Source organism: Phymastichus coffea, unplaced genomic scaffold, assembly GCF_024137745.1.
Source record: "Phymastichus coffea isolate CEN01 unplaced genomic scaffold, Cenicafe_Pcof_1.1 PCOF00141, whole genome shotgun sequence".
Taxonomy (NCBI): Eukaryota; Metazoa; Arthropoda; class Insecta; order Hymenoptera; family Eulophidae; genus Phymastichus; species Phymastichus coffea.
Genome location: NW_026706952.1, coordinates 513,442 through 537,388, shown reverse-complemented (window position 1 = coordinate 537,388; position 23,947 = coordinate 513,442). Strand labels below are relative to the sequence as shown.

The window sequence follows — 23,947 nt, the reverse complement described above, 5'->3', positions numbered from 1 at the left end:
GAGAGAGAGAGAGAGAGAGAGAGAGAGAGAAAGAGAGGTTGGCGTCGAGGCCCTGCGGGATTCGGAGGAAAGGGGCTGTAGCTGAAAAAAGCGCTCCTGCTGGCGTCCCTTCCCTCGCCCCTAGCCCCGGCAAGTGGAGCCGCGGCGCCGCAGATGTGCTGCCCCGCAGGCAGCGATTTCCCGCGGCTGCTCCGCCGCGTTCAGTCGCCGCCCGTCTCTCGGCAGATGCGCGCTGCTGCCGCGCGCCCGAGCCCGTTCGCGCGTGTGCCCGCGCTCGTGCGTGCCAGTTCGGCTGAATGAACGCGAGGCGCTGCGACGATGCTGTGCCTACCCGGCGAGCCGGTGAAAATGTGCATCAAGAGCGTCGTCTGCGAGGTCGTTATTCCGGCGCTCTCGCGATTCCTATACAGACGCGCGCCAACTGGCCGAGCGCTCATTTCGCCTTGTTCTTTCTGTTGCAGGTAAGCGATGCCGCGGGCACGGAGTCAAAGACACCGGGCAGAGGCGAGGCCTTATCTGCGTCGCCTTATCTATCTCGGCGGAAAGCTCGAGCCCGAGGCGAGCAGCTCCGATTCCGCAAGCGCGAGGAAAAAGCCTTTCGCATCGAACCAGTTCCACCGCTGCCAGCCAGCGAGATCGCTTTTTCAATCATCTCGCGCTGCCGCTGCTGCTGCCGCTGCTCATCTGGTCGCGGTAGTCGTTCGCTACTCGTCGTCGCGCGCGCAAATAAAAGCGCACGACCGGCGTTGCGCGCCGCGAGCGGCGTTTTGCAATAACTTCCGCGCGCCGATTGATTGAGTCGCGCGCTTTATCATCGCGCCGACCCTTTCTATCGGCGCTGCACTCTTGAACTTTCTCTCCCTCTCTCTCCCTCCGCCTAGTCGACCGATTAAGCTGTAGAGGCTGGGTAAACGAACCATTGATTCCACTTGACGACGCTCGAGCGCATCGTCACCGTGGAATCTCGAGCACGCGACGTTGTAGCGCACAAAGGACACGCATAGACAGTCGGCGAGAGAGAGAGAGAGAGGGGGAGCAACGATAAATATCTTTGGCCACGGGCAGCAGCAGGAAATGCGATTATCGATGCCAGCGTTATTCACTTTTCGGTCCGATCCCGTTACGACGCCGACGCAACTAACCGATCGCGCCCGTTCCTCGACGCGCGCCATACTTTAATATCCGCGCGCGGCTCGATCGCCGTTAAAAGTGTAACGCCGTTGTTGCCTCTCCCTCGGCACCGCTCCTAACAATGGGAAGCTCGGATAACAATGAAGAGCCGCCGCTGCCGCCTTGACACCGATCCATGGCCTGTCTATTTTTCGCCGGTCGATCTCGATCGCAGATCTCGACCGATAGCATCCATCAAGATGTAGCGTGCCCTCGACCCACATTGATAGAAGCGCCTTTCTGGCAGCAAAGGTCGGAACGGAGAAAAGCCCGCTTTCCTCGATGGAATCCACGCACGCATATAGAAGCTCGCGTGCCGCGAGAGAGAAAGAGAGAGAGAGTGAGTGAGTGAGCGAGCGAGCGAGCGAGTGAGTGAGTGAGTGAGTGAGTCTATACTTGGCTGCAGCCGTAAGCATGCGCTCGCTCGAGGCGGGGGCTATCCGGGAAAATCGGCCTGAGCGCGCCGCCGCTGCGTCGTCGCCAGTTTCTTCCTCGGTTGCTCGCGCGGTTTAAGTGCAGTGATGGACGTGGTAGCCGGCAGCGTGGTCGTCTCCTCGTTGCCGCGGGTCAAAGCCCTGCGTCGTCGCCATCAGCAGGAGCTACGCCGACACTCGCTACTCGAGGACTTCCCCAGGTTCCGCTACCACTGCTACGACGTGCGCAAGCTCCAGAATGACTCGGTGAGCCGCCGCGTCACCCCCGCCAGCGCCGCGATTCGGAGCCGCGGACGACGCGTGGTCCGTGGGCTGTGGGTCAGCGGCGCGCATCGCGCATCCGCGACTTCGCGTACATTTCCGATCGTCCCGAGAGAGCGACAGCCACGACGCCCGATCTAAATTCGTCTCGTCTTTCCGCTTCTGCTTCTTCGTCTTCTTGTTTTGGTCCCTTTGCTCTGGTCGTCGTCGCCGCCACAGCCACCGCCACCGCCGTTCTGCAGCTTATCTTGTTTGTGCCTCGAGAATCCGAGCCAAGATAGCATTGTCGCGCGTCGTGTCACGGGGCACGTATAAAAGTGCACGCGGGGAGGAGCGCACGACGGCGATGAATCGGGTGGGGTTAAGGATTTTGTTTCTCGAATAAATCAAAATCACGTCATCATCCCGCGCGCTCGTGATTTACGGCGTCGCGCGCGATTTATGGCAGGGCAGTGCGCGCGCACAAAAAGCATCGATGATTCATGGGCGCAAGGAATAAAATATGAGCGGAGACGCGCCCTCGAGATTTCTCTTTCTTCGCGGCGGTGAATCGAGCGCGGAGCAACCCTTCTGTCGAGAGAGCGTCGAGAACGTGACTGCTGGCCGGCGTCCTGGCTCGCTCGGTACAGCCACGATTGAGACGCGCGATATTCGCGCGTGGCGACACTTCCACGCTTTACTCAGCGGCTTAAAGCGCCTCCGAGCTGTGCTCGTCGTCTCGATAAGCTTGACTCATCGAAACAATGACTGATGCTTTCGAAACGCATCGGCCGAGTGCTCAAGGCGAGAGACAACAACGCAACGCTTTTCCAGAAAGAGAAGAAGAAGAGGAAGAGGGGGAGGGAAAAAATGGCCGTTTAACGAGGTTTTAAGCGCGCTCGTGTCTGAGCGCTTCTTCTCTCTCTCTCTCTCTCATATCACAAATCGAAGGTCGGGTTTTTGAACGGTTTGGAAGCCCGCGTTGCAGCAAAGGGACGTTCACCTCCAATTATGTCATCTGGCGCGAGATCTAGGTGTATCCCGTAGCCGGCTAATCCCACGCTCTTGCCGCTTTCGTGGGCGTCGGTCGACACGGGTCTCTACTCGAAAACCGAGCGCCTGCTGGCTGTCGGCTCGCGAACCCGACCCGATTCGAGAGCCTAACCCGGTCAGATACAAGAGTTGGCGCTGGGCTGCACAAGCAAGCAAGCGCAGCGCCGACTGGTAGCCGAGGAATGAAGAGAGCTCATTAATTCGGAGGAGCGAAGGAATCGCTTTGGCCTTATCGAGAAGCACGGGAGAAAAAGCGCAGGGGCAAAGAGTGCCGCGCAGCGAGCGAAGCGCGAGGGTCGGCTGCGAGCCGTGGCTATCGCGATAAAAAGGTCAGTCGAGAAGTGGAGCCCGAGGTTTATCCGCACCGATAAGATGCCCAATCGGCCAGTCGCGAGCGAGGCCTTGCTCGCATCGAAAGCTTCGGGCGCGATGCCGCGGCCGCACTGGCGCAACAGTCTCGGCACGTTCCTCGCCACGCTGACCAAGAACAAGGCCGTCGGCAACAAGGCTGGCTCGCTCCAGAGAGGCCGCAGCTCGAGGAGGTCCGCGCGAAAGGTAGTAGCAGTGCGTCGAGTCGTCGTCGTCGTCGCCGTCGTCGTAGTTGCCGCGCTCGTCGCAGGTAGCGCGAAAATACATCCGAGACAGGCCGACGTGGACGCGTCTATTTCGAAAACTGGGCTGCGGTGCATTGACCGCTCGCGCGTGAATTTCGCAAGCTCGCACGCTGCACTGATGTAACGTCGACGCGCGTGTCCTTGGACTGTTCGCTGCCGCTGCACGCGCACGGGACAATTTGTCGTCGGAGAACCAGTCCGACCACTCGCGCGCAGGTGCAGCATAGAAGAACGCGTGTAATCTAATTTGCGATTTCGTCATTATCGAGAGCTGCTGTTGCTGCTGCTGCTGCTGCTGCTGCTGCTGCTGCGGCCGCGGCCGCGGCTGCGGCTGCCACTGCTCGACGCTTTCGACGCTGCTTTATTTTTCTCTGCACCCGTGCAACATTCCTGCGCCGCCGCTGTTACGTGGCTTCTTCTTCTTCTTCTTCTTCTTCTTGGCCGCTCTCGCTTCTAAAACGCGAGCTCGTTTCTTTGTCGAGCCCGCGGCGGCCAACCTGTTTTTTCGGCCACGCGCGCTACGTGTGTATCGTAATTGCCCCCGCCCCCTCCCCTCCCCGAATCTCGTGCGCAGCCCCTTTGAACCGCCATCCTCCTCCTCCTCCTCCCCCTCCTCCTCCTGTCCTTCCTTCCCGCTACCGGCTCGTCCTATTGTTGCCACAACGCGCCCGATTATTTCCGAGCCTCTCTCGCCCGACAGCGAAGAAAAAATGTACCGTCCGAGAGAGAGAAAGAGGAATTCTTCTTTCGGCCGAAGTGCATTTCGACGTAAAAACAACGCGGGCCTGCCTCCTGCCTGAAACGCTTATTATTCGTAGACATCGACGTCGCGCGAAGCGACGACAGCGCATCGTTGGCACCGGATCACTTGTTGCGCAACGCGCGCGATAACGAGCGGCGCGACAACGGCCGAACAACGAGGCCTGCGATGACTTTACGAAAAGTGGAATTTCGTCGGCGGAGAAAGAGGAACGAGAACGATGATTCGCGGCCCCAAAAGGAAGAAAGAAAGAGAGAAAAGAGAGCAAAAAGGAAAAGCTCGACTACAAAGGAACGTCGAGGCAGCGCGTGGTAGAGAGGAAGAGATTGCATGATAGGGTCGAATTTGTCTGCCGGGGAATTAACACGGCCGAATAACAAATGCAAATGCCGTCTCCCACTGCCTTGGGCGTTGCATTATGCATTTAGATTTTCGCGATTAGTTGGCAGCGCGCTGAGTGCCCCTCGAATGGATACGTCCGTCGAAGGCGAATTAAACGAAGCAGCAGCTTAAAAGCCTCGCTTGATGTATAATTCGGTGGCGAGCCGAGGGCCACCGGCCGCTACCTCGTCCCTCTCGCCGGAGCGAGGCTAACGAGTGTCGTGTGCGTGTGTTTTGGCGCCGTGTAAACAAGTCCGCAATCAAAGGCGCATCAGCGGCCGCCGTGCGCGATTATGATATAAAACGCATTCCGCGCGGCCTCCAACAATGCGAGCCGCGAAGGCGTGCGCGTACTGCTTCGCTCGCTCGCAGAGAGAGAGAGAGAGAGAGAGAGAGAGAGAGAGAGAGAGAGAGAGAGAGAGAGAGAGAGAGAGAGAGAGAGAGATAATCGTCGCTCCGTTAGCTCGCGGCTTGGCATTAAGTCCGTGATTTGCGAGCAGTCGTAAACGCGCGTTGCCGTTAAGAACGAGGCTCCTTGGTCGCGCGGGCTCGGTCCCTTGGTTCCTTCCGCGGTCCTGCTCGATTGCGCTTTCGGCCCGGCATCTCGCAGTCGCGACGTCGAATCGTCGGCTGGCCGCGGGTAAGCGCGTCGAAAGTCGCATCCCCTGGCGCTCCCGAGTGCCCTCTGGCGCGTCGTTCAACGGCGTCCCTAATGACGATCGAGCCGCTGCGAGATCGATGCTAATGCGGCGCGCAAGGCAATCACGTTCTAATGGCGGCGCTGCTCGCCGAGCAAAACGACCGCGGCGATGTCACTCGGCCAGGCATCGATTGTACATCAGCCCGGGCTATTACAGCTCGTATACAAGATAAGCCGTAAAAATCGCGCGCTGACGCTCTTCCTTTTGCTTGCGCTCGCTAGGCCTTTCATCCATATTCACACCAGCGGCAACCTGTCCCTCGCTCTCTCGCTCTCTCTCCCGCTCTCTCTCGCGCGCGCACTCGCGCGCGCACTCGCGCGCGCTCATGCATATGCTAAGGAGCCCTCAAGCCGCGGCAGCGCGCGCGCGCGCGCTCCGACGAATGTAAATAGCGTTGCTTCAATCATGCCTTCTCGGCGCGCGCGCAGGATCTGAGTCAAGGCGAGCGCGCATTGTCGTATCGAGCAAGCTGTCTCCGGCGAGCCGCTAAATCAGCGCCCGTTGCTTTATTAAAACTGACACACTCCTTCCCCTGTTTCTCTGCCGTCGGACGAGCGACGGCTTCGGCGGTCCAGTTCGCGCCTTCGTTGTCGTCGTCGTCGTCGTCGTTGTCGTCGTCGTCGTCGTCGTTTCGCCTCGACCATTGTGCCACTGATCAAAGAGCAGCGCGGCACCGTTAGCGCTTTCGATATCGCGGAATTCGACGATCCGTTACCGCATAGCGAGGGAGCGCGCGCGGGCACGTAACTCTCCGCGGCACTGCGAGCGTATCTCGATAGCGCGTGCAGCGGCGACGGCGGCGGCAGTAAGAGAGAGAGAGAGAGAGAGAGACAAATTGCAGTGACGCAAGAGTAGAAGCGAGAGGCACCTGTCGACTACTTACTACTCGTTACAAAACGCACGCGTATATCCAGGCGAGAGCGCGTACGTACGCGAGAAAGTTGTCCTTTCGGGGACGTATTATGCTAATGCCGCGCACCACGTCTGCGAGCAGCGCGCACACACACACACACACACACGACAGCGGGGTTTTGTTTGATCGCGAGGAATTGGAATTGCGAGCGACGTTGAGCAAGCACCGCGATCGCGCGCATTGTGTCGAAAACGCTCTATTAGCCGTTACGTGCCGCGAGAGATTCCCGAGCAGCAAGTGGAAAACGTACACGCGCACGCGCGAACGTGTGTGTGTGTGTGTGTGGAAAATGCCGGCGATGCTAGGAGCCGATAGTGCAGCTCCCTTTCACTGACGTAGATATTTTCCTTCGCCGAAGGTCTCGCGCTTCGCGCACAATCGCCGGTTAAGCACAGGATGCTCACCTTCGGTTTCATCTCGCGTGCGCTCCTCGGCTCGCGCGGATTCCGGCCTTTCATTAATATTTATCCAGCCGCCGAGCGAGCGAGCGATATAAATCGTACGTAGGCGCGCGTCGTCGCGGCCGCTTCTTGATCAATTACGTCGGCGCGGCACCTACGTTCGATCGGCTCCCTGCCCGCGGAGACGGATACCCATCTCCTGCGCAGCGGCTCCCTTCGTCCGTTAGTCGACGATTAATGCTGTTTACGCTCCGACGTTGCGGCTGGTGCTTCCCGAACATCGCCACTTCGATTCTCCTCCCTGGGCGCGCGCCTCGACTCGAACAGCCGGCCGCTCGCACGCGAAATAAGCCCCGGACGACACGGAGATCGGGCACTCTTGGCAGAGGTCCAGCGCTTCTTATATTCCTGTCGACGGACTGTTGGCGTGCGCTCGCGTCATCGATCGCATCACGCCGCGAGCGCCAGCCTCATCGGCGAGATTCTATCGAGTGAGTCAGAGCCGAAGAATGCATAAATTAAGCCGCCGCGAGTCGACAGTCGAGGCAGGAAGAAGCAACAGAGAAGTCAAAAAAGCGAACGCGCCGGTCGCGCGTCGCGGCTTTTCGACGGCGATAAGCGCCGAGATTGCGGCGAGCACGCAGGTGAAAGTGCGTGCGCGCGCGCGATAACCGGTAGCTGGCAGAAGACACGAGGTGATCGGCGGCAGTGGCGGCGGCGGCGCGGTAACGATAATGAGCGTGCCGAGAGCGGAGCCAATTACACGCGGCTCGCTCGCCGCTTCTTATCTATCGCAGGGAAAATCAGTCGTGGCGAGAGTCGCAGCGGCTCAGCCCTCGGCCAGCGGCCGATACGCGGGCAAATTAGCCGGCGGCTGACGCGCGCGACAGGTGCGGTTCACGGGAGCCGCCCGCTATTAGTCAGTCGCGACGCGCGAACCTCGACTCTCGAGCAAGGCGCGAGCTGGACTAACGGCGTTGCGTTGGCGTGCCCGCAGGTCCAGAGGCTCGCCGAGTACGAGAGGTACCTGGGCCAGGAGGCGCGCAGCCTCGCCCAGGAGAGCAGCGCGTCGAGTAGCGGCCAGGTCCTGCAGCGCGCGCAGCTCGAGGGCGACCTGCACCGCATCCAGGAGCTGTTCCCCAACGATAACCTCCGTCTGCACGAGCAGGACGTCCTTACCACGGTACGTACTTGGCAGCGCGAGCAGCCGCGCGATCCGGTTCACGAGCGGACGGTGCTCTTAATCGAGTCGTTGGTCCAGAAGCCAAAGAATGTGGCCCGCAAGAGGAACGGCGCGAACAACGCGGCCCGACTGCCCCGTGCCGCGTCGGCCAAGTCGCTCAACTGCGGCCCGTCGCAGCCGGCCGGCAAGCCGTCGCCCGCCAGGACCTTCCTGCTGGAGACCCCGGTGCAGTTCACGACGGTGAGTGAGGCTGGGGTTGTTGGGTTGGGGCGCGCGCCCCGTCTCCGAGACAGAGCCAGGCTGAGCGCGCCGTCTCGTGATTCGCAGGGAATGCAGTCCCAGGAGCGGCACCTCTTCCTCTTCTCCGACCTGCTGCTGATCGCCAAGGCGCGCAGCGGCGGCACCTTCAAGCTCAAGCAGTCCATCCGGATGAGCGAGCTCTGGCTGACGGCCAACCACATCGAGGACGTTGCCGAAAGCAACAAATCCCAGGAAACCAGCTTCGTCCTCGGTTGGCCCACCACCAACGTCGTGGCTACCTTCATGTAAGCCTTGCCACGTTCACTGCCCACTTGGCGAATTCTCCGGACTTTCCGTACGAGCCTCGGAGCCGTTTCTCTCTCTCTCTCTCTCTCGGCTGTAAATCAGAAGAGCCTGGATGCTCTCTCGTTAGGCGAAGCACTCGGCGGCGCGGCGGGCATAAATCGCGCTCAATTAACAAAAGCGCCACGGAAGAAACGGCGCTGACGATTGATTGGTTTGCAGGACTGCGGCGGCGCGAGATCTGTGGTGGGGCCGCCTGAGCGAGCTCGTACGCGAGGAGAGCCTGAAGGAGCCACCAGAGACCAACATCCAGGTCGTGTATCACGACAGCGAGACCAACACGGAATACGTAAGTGTTCTCCGCGCCTCCCTCCGTCTGCTCCTCGTCCCGCTTGCCCATTTCCCGGCACCGGCTGCCCGACCGGCTCTCGATGAGTCAATCTACCGCAAGAATCTCTGATCCTTCGCGTCCACCTCGAGTCCACCCGCCGGGACACTAACGGGCCGACCTGCGCCTCGGCAGTGCAAGAAGATCTTGGTGAGCTCGGAGATGACGGCGGCCGGCTGCGTCAACCTGGCCACTCGGCTGCTGGACCTGCAGGGGCCCTTTCAGCTGTGGGCACGAACCTGCTCCGAGGAGGCGCCCTACCCGCTCATCGGCCACGAGCGCCCCTTCGCCGTCAAGCTGTCCAATCTGCGGCACAAGCTCTCGCTGGAGGAGGGCTTCGACCTGGAGCACTGCAACAAGAGCGGCCACGACACCTGCCACTTCATCCTGCGGCCGATCCTCAAGTCGCCCGCCAAGAAGAACAAATCCAAGATCACGGGCCTGCTGCGCAGGTCGCTCTCGCTCAACCCCAGCGTCTTCGGCGTCAACCTGTCGCGGCTGGACGAGAACGGCCTACCCAAGCCGGTGCTCGTCATGCTGCAGCAGCTCTTCGCCAAAGGGCCCTTCACCCAGGGCATCTTCCGCAAGTCGGCCAACGTGCGCATCGTGCGCGAGCTCCGCGACCAAATCGAGTCGAGCGGCGAGTCCGGATGCCTCGAGGACGCCCCGATCATCGCCGTAGCCGCCCTGCTCAAGGACTTCCTGCGCTCGCTGCCGGACCCGCTGCTCACCTCCCACCTCTTCCCGCTGTGGATGGCTAGTCTCGAGTCGGCCGATCCGATCAAGACCATCAAAAGGTGCGAAAAGCGTTCGCGCGTCACGAACGGCCCGCTGCCGTGTCACCGTCGCGAACCAATCCAACGCCACCGTCTGATTGCAGCATCCTGGACCGGCTGCCGAAGGCCAACTACACGCTGCTGTCTCACCTGGTCTGCGTGCTGCACCACATAGCCCGGCGCTCCAAGCACAACCTCATGTGCGCCAGTAACCTCGGCGTGTGCTGCGGCCCGAGCCTGCTCTGGTCGCCCAGCCCCACCGTCAATCAGAGCCGCGCGATCCCGGCCCTCACCGAGATGCTCATTCGCCACTGCGAAGCGCTGTTCGGCGAGGCGGTCACCCAGTTGTTCGGCGAGGAGCGCAGCGACAGCGGCGCCGAGGAGAGCACCGACAGCCTGCACTGTGAGTAGCCAAGCGTCGCCGACGGTCGTCTGGCGCCCCCGCCCACCCAAGCGCTCATCGGTCGTTTTTCTCTCGTCGCTGTTGCAGCAGGTGGGCTTTCGCTGGACAGCCTCGACTTGACGGAGCCGCCGCGCAAGGACCACATGTCGCTGTCCCGCGACTCCGGGTTGACCTTATCCGACTGCCAGCTCTTCGTGCCGGAGTCGCCGGTGGGCTCGGAGGACTCGGCGGTCAACGCTTCGACCTCCAGCTTCGACAAGCCCATCGTCAAAGACGACAAGACGAGCAATGGCAAGTCGTACGTTCGCGCCTACAGCAATCAGCAGTGGGAGGTTAGATACAACTCGGCGACTCACCTGCAAAGCGGCCACGAGAACGGCTATCCGAATCCCAACTTCCAGAGGCAGGACTGGCTGCGGGCGCAACTGAAACGAACCCCGCGGACGAAGCTGGACGAGCACGACCAGCAGCAGCAGCAGCAGCAGCAGCAGCAGCAGCAGCTGCCACAGCAGTCACAGCAGCAGCGCAAGGAGCGCTTCGACGACAAGGACATTTACGCGCGCGAGTGCAGTCGTCAGCACACAATCAAGAAGAACGTCGTCGAGAATCGCAAGGATATCTACAGATCGCCGCAGATCACGCTGGCAACTTGCAACTTGCGCAACGATTACGCGCGCTCGTCGCAGCAGGACGTGAGGCTACACGAGGCCGAGCAGAAGTGCACCAGCGACTCGTCGCTGTCCAACGGCGACCACTACGAGTTCAAGAAGGAACGTTTCGGCGAGTTCAAAAAGGTCAAGTCGGAGCTGTACGTGAACCGCGAATCGCCGATCTCGCAGAACGGCAGCTACCACTCGACCGGCTCCGACTGCCACGAGTTCAAGAAGGTCCGAAGCGAGCTGTACATCAGCAAGGAGAATCGAGGCGAGCGTTACGACTTTGACAAATCCGAGGGCAACATCTACGGCAATCGCGACAGTCTGAACGACATCTACGGCTCGCGAGAGCGCAACGAAATCTATCAGTTCAAGCAGGCGCAAGCCGTCGACGAGTACGACGAGGAGGACGACGAATCGAGCGAGCGCACCTGGCCGGACACACCGCCGCCTCTACCGCCGCGGCTGCGACACTTGCCGCCCGTGCACATGAGCTCCGAGGAGAGACACAAGATCGCGTCTAGATCGAGATCGCTGCCGCCTCCACCGCCTTACAGACCGCCGCCGCAGCCTCGCGTACCTGCTGTTGCCAGCAGGCACTTGGGCTACGCGAGGTCGGTCGTCGACGACGAGAGCTACGTGTGAAGCTGCGCTCTCGTCGGCGCGGACCTCCCCGACACCGACAGTCTTTTGGTTTATCATCGTGAAGAATGCTCTTGAGCCGAGATAAACAAGAGACACGAGACTTGAAACACGATGCCGAGTATATCTGTGGAGTCTGCCGCTTATTTTTTAGATGACCCGTACCTAGTCGAAAATGAACGCTTGGACCGCTGCACCGCGAAAGAGAGAGAGAGTAAGAGAGAGATAGAGAAGGAAGGCATTGCACATAGATGATGCAAGAGATTGTGGTTGTATTTACATGTATTCTCTTCTCAGCACTGTAATCTCGTCGCTGGGAGTATTCAATCGAATGTGTTTTATTAAAAATCGAGAAACTGTCAAACGGCTTCTATTCAGCAACAGTCAACGTTTATTGTTGTATTCACACGCGTTTCGTAAACGAACAAAACAATTTAAGTATTCTTTACCTGTATAAATGAGACATAAATCAAACTGGAATTGAGATACATGATATTATTAATTTGTTGTAAACAGTGATTCATGGTGCTTCCATATCGTTGACACTGCGAACGATTTTACTTTTATATATTATTTAATATGTTGAAGAGCACCGGAAGAAAAATATAATGATCATGAGACAGACTGACAAAACTTGAAAAAAATGAAAAAGATACGATGCATATCGTAGTTATTTTATTACAATTTACAATTATCTTACGTAACGTTAGAGATATGTCTATGTAAAAAGTGTATATCTTTTTTTTTATCTGATAAGATTGAGAATTTCAAAGTATACAGGAAGAAAGTTTTTTTAACACTTTCAGATAGCATCAGCTTCCAGTAGCCAAATCAAATGTCACATAACAAATAATGCATCGACTTGTGCATTTCTATTCGTTTTGTTTTTGTAAAGTAAACATATGTGATCAGTTCTCTCGATCTTATATAGTTGATATATTTGTCTTTCTTTTCTAAGTTGATTAAAGCGCATATTACATTTATAAAATCCTATGAATGCGAGCAAAGCCAGATCAATTATCTTGTAGCGACTAAGATATGAAAAAAAAATATTATGTTTAATTAAAGAAAAAATTTGTATATATTATCTTTTATATCGTTGAAGTTTGTAAACTAAAATACACATCGTTATACAGCGCAAATAAATATCTATTACTTACTTAAATTATATGACATTGCTATCAAAAATATAAATATAAATATATTTCGTATTTTATATATGACTACTTCCGGCATTATTATTTGAACCTGTTTATTGATCATTAACATTTAATAGGCTCTTCATACGACCGTAAAACAAGATTCTGTTTGATATAGCCATTATCATAACCTAAGGACTTAACTGTTTATTCGGTATGAATATAGCAAAAACTGATGCGTTTGCGTGGACACGGAAATAATGAATTTGAGTAATAAACGTAAAAAGGTTATAAAATTTCAAATATTGTTAGGAAAATGATGTTTTATAAACAAGAGTTTGCTATTTTACAATTAGACAGGCCGTCCTATCGTCAACTGAAGGTAAATATTTGGACTGCGTTAAAGTAGTAATAAGAATAGACAAAGTTCGAATGAATGAAGATTGAGACATACAAAAGTTTTATTTAGACAGATGAAGAATTGAAAAGGCACACAATAGACCAGCACTTGGAGGGAAAGCCTATTGAAAGAGAGCTGCATATATTAGCGTAAGTGGAACCAAAACCTTTTTCACGCATGTTTGTGGGTGTGTGTGCATGTGTGCGGGCGTGTGCATGCGTGTGCAAAAAATCCAGAGTAAATAGATTCCACGAGCCAGCGTATAACTAAGAAAACAATAATTGACAAAATGAGTAGTTGCTTACGTGGCGTATAATGCCTTAGTCACGCAGGGCATTGAGTGCGGAACAATACCATAATTCGGATTGTCGATTCTCAAAAGTCATCTAAACATCGCTATAGCATCTGAAAAATGACGTAAGCCACTCGAGAGATAGAACACTCCGAGCGTCGTTGTTCGCCGTTCAACTCGCGCTACTGAAGCGCAACCAAGCGCGCCTCGAGCAGGCAAAGCCGCTAATTCAATGGGGAGAAGTTAATTATCGGCGCAGTCGATTAAAAATCCATTTCGTCGAAGAGCGCATGGTATATGGGAAGCTCGCGCGGGCTGTTGACACGCGCGCTCGTAAGCGGGGCTTAATCTCGTGGCGCTCTCGCTCGAGGCTTCTCTCGTTTACATAACAGAAAATTACCAGGCTATTGCCGCGGCAAGCTTGTTATCGGCCCATTGTCGCCGGCGCTTTTTTCTCCTTAGTCTATAGCCAATTCAAACGCGCCGACGGATACGAGAGCTTGCGCGACGTCGACAATGCTCGGCACTACTCGTTATGCCTCTTCTAATATGCGATTCACGGTGTGTGTGTGGGGGGGGGGGGGGCGCCGCAGCGATGTTGCCGGATCGCGATCGCACGTGCGTGGGCGTTAAGGCGCGCGAATCCGCTTGGTTCGAATTCGTTCGAAGATTTCATTTGTTCACGGTGGATCCTCCGCGCTACGATCGCAGATTCCATTTTCAAATCGGCCGTTGTCCGCGGTTCATTTCAAAGCTGCTTTCCTTTCGTTTCGAAACGAGGGGCAAAAATTGTCCATTAGTTTAACCGCGCTTACATTTGAAATTTCGCTCGACTCCTATCCTCGTAATCTCGCATCACACATCGTCAGCCCGTTAGTTCAGATCCTTTGAGAAATTCCAACGGTCCGTGCCCAAGGCCTCTCGAGAGTGCATTCTAAGATTCCGTATGAAGCGTCGCATAAGAAGCTCGGCTAACTAAGCAGCGAGACTCAAAGCATAACCCAAGCACGCCTGACCGATTCCGCCAAAAAGTAAGATGAAAAGAAAGCCGTGCGAGAGGGGGAGGGGGTGCGGGAGCGATCCGACAACCGGCTTATCTTTCGACGAAGACCAGGAGAGTACGTCGTTGAATTGAAAATATGGCTGGCAAAAATGCCGAAGCGAGTGGCCACGGGTGAGCGGGACAAGAGCGCCTGCGCACTGGCAACGTCGCTTGGAGCGCTGCTGCGCGGGCTGGCGGCGCTCGCGGGAGTCGACGCGGTGGCTCTGCCCGTGTGGCGGAGCGACATGCACACGCGACAAAGTAGCTCAGTCGTACGTGGTCGCGCATTAGGCAGGTACTGTGCGCCGCGCGCGTTTCCCGAAGGAGAGGGCCGCGCGGATCGATGAGCGATTGACTTAAGAGATGATGCAGCAGCAGCAGCAGCAGCAGCAAAGATGTGGCAGGCCCCGTCGACACTCGCCGAGCAGCAGCCCTTCGAGTCCGAGCTCAAGGCGTGAGTATGCCCGTGTGCCGTGCGCGCACGCTCTCGCGATCGATTCGTCACTCGACTCGCCACTCGCTCTCGCTATAAATAACGCAAGCGCGCATCTCCTTAGCTAATTCTGCGGCAGTGCAGAGTTCGGCTTCGACGGCTCGACCACCAGCCCGTCGCTTTGATCCTTCGGTGGCCAAGCGCGCCCAACCGACCTTCCTGCTTGCGATGCGCTACTGAACGAGGCCTGCTGATTCGTCGATAGGCACCGAGCTTTGCGTACGCGCATTCGTAGTATTCGCTAAGTGCTGCTGTAGCTGACTCACTTCTGGAAAAACGTCTCTCTCTCTCTCTCTCTCTCTCTCTCTCTCTCTCGCTCGCTCGCTCGCTCGCTCGTCGTGTTGTTTTGCTCTCGTGCGTCGGAGTAATAACGTAATGTACTGAAAGTGCGCGCGCGTTTAATCGAAATAATGAAACACTGAGCTTCCGTTCACTCAGCTTAATGGGATAGTAGAAGCAGCCTTCGGAAGAAGCGACGCGAATGTGGGAGAGAAAAAGTACAACCGCGCCTCCTGCCGACGCTTGCAAATTTAACGAGACAGCGCGCGTACCATCTCGCTACTAGGACAATGACATGCTGCCTCGGCTCGATGTTATCATCGAGCGATATTCGCTCCGAGAATAAAATCTGACCCCGATGAGTCAGAGTGGCTGCTGCTGCTGCTGCTGCTGCTGCTGGCCCGCTCGACGAAGCTCGCCTGGGTCGCGCGTCGGACGACTGCCTCCCGCCGTTCCGCGAGTCCCGACGAGGCGCGAGGCTCTCAATTAGTGACTTACATAAGCGCGAGCGGCGGCGGCGGCGGCGGCGGCGGCGACGCTAGTACAGCCCTTCGCGCGCCACAGCTCGGTCGGGCGGTGACGTAAGCGCGAGCTCGCGCGCGAAGCCGCGCTCAAGGTCAAGCGGCTCAATTAGCCAAAGCCCGCGTCTGCTCGTGGCGCCCGCATATGTAGCGCGCGTGTCTGCTCGCAGCAAGGGGGACGAGCTGCAGAAGTTGAACGTGATCGAGACGCTGCCGCAACTGCTGGCCGAGGATGCGCACGGCTGCATCACGCGGGTGCTGCCCAAGATCCAGCAGAGCCTGCCGACGGCCTCCACCGAGTTCCACATGGCCGCCGCCGTCATCTTCAAGCAGATCCTCGAGCAGCGGCTCGTCAGCGCCTTCACCTTCGCCGAGGTCTTTCTGCAGAGCATCCTCGGCTCGCTGGACAGCCGCGAGCCCGGTACCCTTCGAGTTCCGAAGCGCCGGCCGGCCGCCGTCGGCCCGACTCCGGTCCTGTCAACCAGGGCAGTAACGCGTCTTTCTTTGTTCTCGCAGTTGTCGCTCACGCGTGGCTGGAGACCGTGCTCGACGTAATCGAGTTACTGCCCGTGGACATCGTGAAGCGCGAGGTAGGCTATCGAGTTCGAGCTCCCCGCCTTCGCCCCGAGCACTCCGCGATCGATCTTGTCCGCTTGCAGATCTTGCCGATCGCCACGAGCGCGCGCCAACTGTCGCAGAGCGTCAACTCGAGGATCACTTGTTGCCGACTGCTGGGCAAGGTCGCCACTCGCCTCGACGCCGCTACGTAAGTCGCTTCTTTCCTTTTGCCGGGCGTCCGGCCGATAGCGATGTGCTCACGATCAAAGCTGTGCTTGCAAAAGCGCGAGCAAGGACGTCCTGCCGACGGCGCAGTCGCTCTGCCAGGACGTCAGCGATGACGTGCGCGCCTGCATTTGCCTGCAGCTGCGCTTCATCGGCGACAGCATGGCCGAGGACGTGGTCAAGCTGCTGCCTCTGCTCGTCCAGTTGGCCGGCGACGAGGAGAGCAACGTCAGGCAGGCGGCTATTCAGACGATAGGTCATCTATTGCCTCGGCTCAAATCAGGTAATTCGACTCTCCCGCGAGTCCACGGATACGAATCGATGCCAATTTCACCGTTCGCGCATATGCAGATTCGGTCAAAGACATCGTAGTGCCCCTCATCAAGGTAGCCGCGGAAAACGCGGTCAAAGCGGAAGAGGACGTCATATGCGTCATCTCACAGGAATTTGGCAAGATTGCACAAATTTCTAAAAGTCGGTAATCCACTGCGAATGATCGTCGTTCCGTTGATTAATCGACTGCCGTCGTGACAATTTCAGGTTACTTAACGGCGGCGGATAAGTCATGGTTTGTAGAGTATTTTATACAACTTGCGCAGATAGGCACTCCTTCCGCGGCAAACGCGGAGGAGAAGAAGCCAGACTTTACTTTCATCGTGAGTTTTTCTACCATTGGCGAATAACCCAAATTAATCGACTAATTGCATTTTTTCCCTTTTCCAGGGTAACAGCGTTCAAGTCAACGACAGATTTGTCGAATGCCGGCGAAGTTGCGCTTTCAACGCACCCGCCATGTTTCAATTTGCCTCGACTCTTCCTGAAAATGTGGACTCGTTAATTCCTACGTTTCGAAATCTAGCCAGCGATTCGTATTTCATGGTACGAAGAACAATAGCGTGTGGCTTGCACGAGGTACAATTGGTCGTTCTTTTTTTGTTGGATGACAATTGAATTACGCTTCCAACAACGATGATCGTGCTTTTTTTTCTGGCAGGTCGTCAAGGTGTTGGGATCAAAAAGCATACTGATAAAAGCTGAATTGATAAGACTTTTGAAGGATAGTAACGAGGAAGTATTACAAGGCTTAATTCCACACGTGTCGGAGATATTGGACGTGTTGCAGCAAAATCAAGTCATCGGAGCGGACCAAACGGACGCGTCGACAATAGATCTAGGTAGGGCATTAATAAAATGCGAATCAGAAGTCTCGTCGACGAACAATTGGCGATTATCGGCGCTCATGCTCAATCAACTGGAAATATTGCCAAAGTGTTTTAGTAGCGACTTTATCTATACATATGTGGTGCCTATCATTAGGAAAAGAGTTTTGTACTCGGTAAGTATTTTCGAGTTTTGACAACCTCCGATGCCGACTGCTCATTTTCACTTGCATTTTCAGAGACCATTACCAGTACGTTTAGCCGCTGGCAAAACTCTACTTATATTTCTGCGGTATAATTTGAAGTCACAGCAGAGAGTCGACATAAGGAACCAAATTTGCACAGACTTTGCTCACGCGAGCAGCTGCTACATGCGCATGATATTCATTAGGATGATGATCGATGCTACTATGATATTCTCGTCGATGTACTTTAAAGAGCACTTTTGCTCGACTTTGTTAAGTTTAATGGAAGATCCGGTTGCCAATGTGAGATTGAAAGTCGTTACGCTTGTTCCTACGATTAAGGCTTGTCTCCGGTTACCGGCCGATAAAAAGTTGTTGTCTACTCTAGAAACCAACGTGCGAAACTTAATGAGTAATGAGAAAGACAGAGATGTGTCAGCTGCTCTTACGGAGGCGGCGTGTCAAATGGATAGTATTGAAGTTCGAGTCGACAGTCAACCGGTATGCCCCTCGATTACTTTTCTATATTTCAATCGAATCACAGTCGGTCTTTCGCTGTTTCAGTCACCTACGAAACTTGGCAGGTACGATTCCGAAGATATGAAGAAGTACGAGGAAGAGAAAAAGATCGAATCAATGTTAGGAGGAGCGAACACGACAAACGTCAGTAATCTCATTAAAAAGCCAAATGCTTTGAAATTACGTGAGTAATATAGTTTAGTGGAGCGACAGATGCGAAGGGATTGTTTAATTGATTAATAACCATTCGCATTCATCAGCGCCAACAAGCCGTGCGCCAGCTCTCACTTCTGGCTCTGAGTCACCGGTAAGGCCGACGGTCAAACCCAAGGGTGGTGAATCTCCGAAATCATCTACTCCGCCTAGCAGGCCGTCGCTAGTCAGACGTGAGTCATCATCATCATCATCATCATCATCATCATCATCATCATCATCATCATCATCATCATCATCATCATCATCCTCATCGTCATTATTATTATCCGAGATTATTCGTGACGATTACATAAAATAACGCTCGAACGCATTTGCAGAAATGTCCACGACCACTCGACAAGTGCCAGATCTTCCTAAAGCTAGGTAAATGTTTGCTGATTTTTACGAATTTAAAAAAATTTTGAGTTGCGTTGGACTACATGAAACTGTATTAAAATGATTTTAGTTAAGGTCTCGTGCATGCTTTGAAAATAGTTTTCTAACCTTTTAATAAACGCCCTGTATAAAAGGCGAGATTAACGGTGATAACAACGTGTGCCGTGTGTGTTTATAGTACGTCTAGCGACATCTTGACCACCTCGAGTTGGTCAAGATTCACGTGTAACAGCTCTCAACTAGGTCAACAACAACAGCCATGGGAAAGGGCTATATCGTCCTGTCATAACATCACACTAACATTGACTAACCCAACATACATGATGGCTAGCGATTATTCGACGGGCCAGCAGCAGCAGCAGCACCATCACCACCACGGCGCGCACTGCAGCTGTTACGAACTGGCCGATCGAATCTTCCGAACGCAAGCTTTCTCACCCGAGCATCACAATAATTACTCGCGGTCCGACTCGATTCATTGCTCCTGCCTGAACGGCTCGAATTACCTTAAAACTACTAATCTTTTTCACACCAAGCACGACTACAAGTTTTCCGATTTCACCAAGAGCTCGCTAACCAGCATGAGGGACGACAAGAACGACATGATGCAAGACTCGATGTTCTCGCGCTCGAGTCTCGCTAACAAATACCGATCGCCGGATATCGGCGCCTTCCAATCCCAATATAATCCATACTGGACTTTTAGCTCGATGCCGGAGATACCGGTGACGCTGGTCGACGACGAGTTCATGGTCGACGCCGGCATCAGAATTCCGTCGCAGCTCGGTTCCAACCAGAGCACCTCCAAAATACCCAATCTGGAAGATATCATTTACAGAAATAAAAAGCTCACCAACACCGACAGGCTGAGAAGAAGCAACACCGCCTTCGACAAGAGCAAGCAGTTCAACTTCGCTCTGCGAAAGGGCTTCTCCCTCGACTACGAAGACCCGGTCAGTCAGCCAGCGTCGATGGCGAACAATCGCGACTCCTCCTCGTCGTACTCGTCTCAAACGAGCCCGGAGGACAGGCCGAAAAGCAGCGGCATCGGCTCGCAGAACAGAGCGCGCTTCGGCTTCGAGATGCAGGCCCAGAGGAAAGCCATGCAAGAGGACAAGGCCAAGCAGCGCAACTCGATCCTCGTCGAGAAGGACCGCATGAAGCCGCTGCAGCCGAGGAACAACATCGGCGAGAAGAGCAAGAGGCACTCGGCTGGTTACGCTGGCGTGAAGCTCCCGGAGAGCAAGGAGACGACCAACAAGCTCGTCAAGTTCAAGCGGCACAGCATCGAGGTGCCGGACTACCACCCCGACAGAAACACCAGCGCCTCGCGCAACATCCGCAGACTCAACACCCTCGACGTCAACCACAATCAAGGTCTCAGCAAAATTCCCGTGCGAAGCATTCACGTTTCTGGCAGTCGAACTGCGCCGGTCACCAGAACTTCCAGCCCCATACGGGTCGATCCCGAGCTCTTTCAGAGCGTCGCTTACAAGAGCTCCGAGGGCTTCTCGCAGGAAAGGCGCCTGAGGAGATTCAGATCCAGCGACGAGGAAGTGGACAAGCTATGCCAGAAATTCTGACAGAGTGGTCGACCTGACAGTCCGCTATGAGCTACAGACATATCCGAGTAGGCTTTTTCAAGCCGCATGTTTCGTATGTTACGTGAAGTCGGCGCGCGTTTTTTGCTAATCGTTATACTTGCCAATTGTTTCGTAAAAGGAAGAGGAAGAAGTCGACGAGCAATTTGTTGCGACGCAACAGCTACGAAAATCTTTCGTTTTCCAAGTAGTCATTTTTCCCGTGACAACTGCGTACGGTACTTGTACGTGCACTCGCGGCGAGCGCGCTTTTTTGTTCATTTCACGGCAACACACACGAACACATCAACGAACACGTGTCTGTATCTCAACAATAACATTCGATTTAACGAGCGATACGCGTGCGCGTGCGTAAACTCGACTGTGCCTAAATTAGCAATTGTTTATTCCAAGAATATTTTCCAAGTAAATATCGTTACGCGATTAAGCATTTTTCTATGTATAACTTCGTCTTGTCGAATTTTAGCCTTCCTCTATGTATTAGTCGTAGTTACCAGTTATGAACGTTATAACTGAAACTTATAGTACCTGGCAAAAAATGAGAGTTAATGCAGATTCTATCGTAGATTAACATAATCATTCTGTACTTATTATTAGTTATTTCAGGGCCACTCGACAGTGCTTAAACAATTTTTCGTTTTTAACGGATCGCATGCACTGACTTGTGATATATAATATTTATATATATTGAATTTTCAAATTCAAATTTCCAAAAATGTATACGAATCTCATACCTGAAGCGCATACAGGGTATTTCAAACATCAAAAGAAAAAAAAGAAAAATGTGTCAAGTCATTATTTTACACAAACAAGTATCGAGTTTCATCGAAGTTCACACACACAAACACACACACGACTGCGAAGAATTTGTGATTTGTTTGTAAACAACATTGCGAGATTCAAGATAACAAATTATGATAAATATCAACGATACGTAACGCAATTTTTTCGATAATCTTCTACATATCAAAATGATACTTTTCCATACACCAGTAATCTCACAATAGCCTCAATGTGTCTGACTTGTTTAAAATATTACGAACGGATCTACCTTCGAATGATGCTCGATATAAACGAACAACTTTGGATATATTTTGAAAAAAAATTATTTTCAATCTTGCCTAACTTTGAGAGAAAAATATGTGTCTGCGACATAAAAAAAGACTTTCTAGTGTTTTCAGAAGTAAAAAGTCCGGACGTAGAATTATTACAGTATAGTTTATACAATTTTTACATAACAGTAGTATTAATCCTTAGAGCATTTTAACGCATGTGTTTAACGTATGTGTACTTTTAGAGGAGCGCAAAGTACTTATTTTAAGAGTCTTTATTTTTAGCGTCTTAACTCGCTCCTACTTATATATACGTTGATTTTGCGTTTAAAGTTACAGCTAGATAAACAAAGGGCATTTCCTCGTGTTTTTTTAACGTTAGATCAAAAGGATTATTCGCATTAATGCTTTTTATGACGTCCACGAGGTACTTGAGCATATTTGACAAATATTAAAAAAAATATAAGTAACGTTATTCATTATGAATGATTCAAGTGAAAGACTGTCAAAACAAGATTAATATTTACATTTTATTAAACAAAATGAATATTTAGTGCATTCATCGTGCATTACAAACCTTCCTTCCAGTTACTCACACCAATTATTATAATGTATTGGCCAGTTTATATCTCAGTTCTTTTGTGAAAGTGAGAGCCGCGTGAAAGTTAAAAAACTAAATCAATAATCCTCTACTCGTACGTGCAGGTTACAACTTTTTGACATTTTCATTGATGAACAAGTTGTAGTTTTCATTTTTTCACGGTTTTTCAAATTCCTGTAAAAAAGAACTTTCCAACTTCGTAACCAAAATCCGAAGAATTACTTTTGATTTCAATAGGTAGATGGGCGACTCTGCGTAGAGCATAGATTTTTATAAAATTTAAAAAAAATGCATTTCGTGAATTCTATTTACAGTATGCGAAGTGGAATGTCTAATATTTTGAAGAAATTTTTATACATTGTTGTAACAATGTCTGTTGAGAGAAAAAACGAACCATATATATACACATAACATACCGTCAGAAATAGCCAGTCTGATGCGTTTATTAAAATTAGTTAGATGAATGTTTAAAAGAGAGATTTTTAAATCTGTTTAGAGACAAAACATGATATGATGTACACCAAAAGAAAAACACTACTTAGAATGACTAGTATGTACGAAGTTTTGCTGATCCGCTGAGATTTATATATATTTTAGCTAATAAGTCTCTTCAAATAATACAAGTAAAACAAAGAAATAATCTAACCGACGGTTATTCATTGTACGTTTTATGTAGACAAAGCTCGGAGGTACGTCGGCCAAGAAACCGCGACAGTCACAGACCCACGTGACAAAGACACAAAACTCGACCAAAACTGGAAAATCGGAGAAGCCGATGAGCGCGCGCAAGATCTGAAAAGTCCCTCCGATTAGCGCTAGATAAGTATATATAGATACGTAGCAACTTACTTACCGTGCGCATTGTACGATATATATATATACACATACATACATAGGGGGTAACTAGAGATTCTCTCTTTCTCTCCGACGCCTCGTCTCAGACTTTCCGTAGCTTTAGACCGCAATTATAGAAATATTCGGATCTAAGCGCGTACGCACATTTAACAACATATTTAACGTAGCAGTTTCCGCAGCCTTCCGATTCTCTCCGTAATTTATTGTTGTAAGCTCGCGCTGACTGTGAGATGAGAAATGTTAAAGGTTGATTTTATTTATCGCTTGTTCAACTATATGAAATTTATATTTTGTAGACTGTAAAGATTATGTATAGTACAGTTTGTTGTAATGAAAGAGCATACATCATTTTTACTCGAGAAGGAAATAATATTGCTATTTTCTCTGCTCAAGTATATTAAAAATGTTATTGTCCGTTTCGCTTGTAGATTTTAACGCCGTTTCATTGGCTACCTGAAATTGTCGAAAAAAAAAACGCGAGAAATGTATGCCTTTCGAAAAAGCAATGTTTTTGCTGGAGCAAAATGATTTCAACGTTGAGTTATTTAATTAATATTTGTTATTTTTATACGCTGCGTGCGTTAAATTGCATCGCAGAGATGTACCTTCGATGGTAATACAATCATCACGCTTCGTTATGCGAATCTATGCTTCCTTTTGAAAGTCTTAGCCAACTTATCGCATTAGAGTAAAGTACTAACTTATTGTTGGCTACGCTTTGTATAAAAGAACACAAGAAAGATCTATAAAAGAAATAATACACAAAATATGCATGCAATTTCATCATGAGTTATGCTTGATCTGCGGTTTATTTTTATATAGACATCTACAATGTACTTATCGCAAAATTTTGTGCCAGAAAACAAACAAATTAATGAACGCGACTAATGTACCAAGAAATATTCTAACGTATTAAAGAGATAATATATTTAAAAAGTTGTTTCCCTATAGAATTGGAGCTAAGTAAGCGACTCTATATCTCGAGGCGAAGATAAACATTTTAAAAGTTCAGTTAATCACTGAAAGGCCTGTTATCGATAATCGTAAGATTGCGTGTGAATGAGAAGATGCGTGCGATTATTTTATTCTTTGTTCTGAAAAATGATATTGAAATAAATTATTTTCACTCACTTACATTGAGTATTTCTTCTGACCATTCCATTGATTAACATTAAT

At 52.1% G+C, this 23,947-nt stretch overlaps 1 protein-coding gene across 1 annotated transcript; it reads left to right on the top strand.

Annotated features, from left to right (window-relative positions):
* The first annotated feature begins 291 nt into the window (after positions 1–291).
* Positions 292–22,801, top strand: LOC131672055 (uncharacterized). The gene is made up of 21 exons (XM_058948988.1): positions 292–375; positions 7,665–7,850; positions 7,929–8,090; positions 8,178–8,395; positions 8,616–8,742; positions 8,917–9,578; positions 9,662–9,960; positions 10,048–10,147; positions 15,758–15,870; positions 15,941–16,014; positions 16,084–16,190; positions 16,267–16,490; positions 16,559–16,681; positions 16,748–16,863; positions 16,931–17,119; positions 17,202–17,543; positions 17,607–18,053; positions 18,117–18,255; positions 18,332–18,457; positions 18,605–18,650; positions 18,841–22,801. Exons 1-21 carry the CDS (start codon positions 319–321, stop codon positions 20,243–20,245), a joined length of 5,262 nt encoding a protein of 1,753 aa, XP_058804971.1. The 5' UTR covers positions 292–318; the 3' UTR covers positions 20,246–22,801.
* The last annotated feature ends 1,146 nt before the right edge of the window (positions 22,802–23,947 follow it).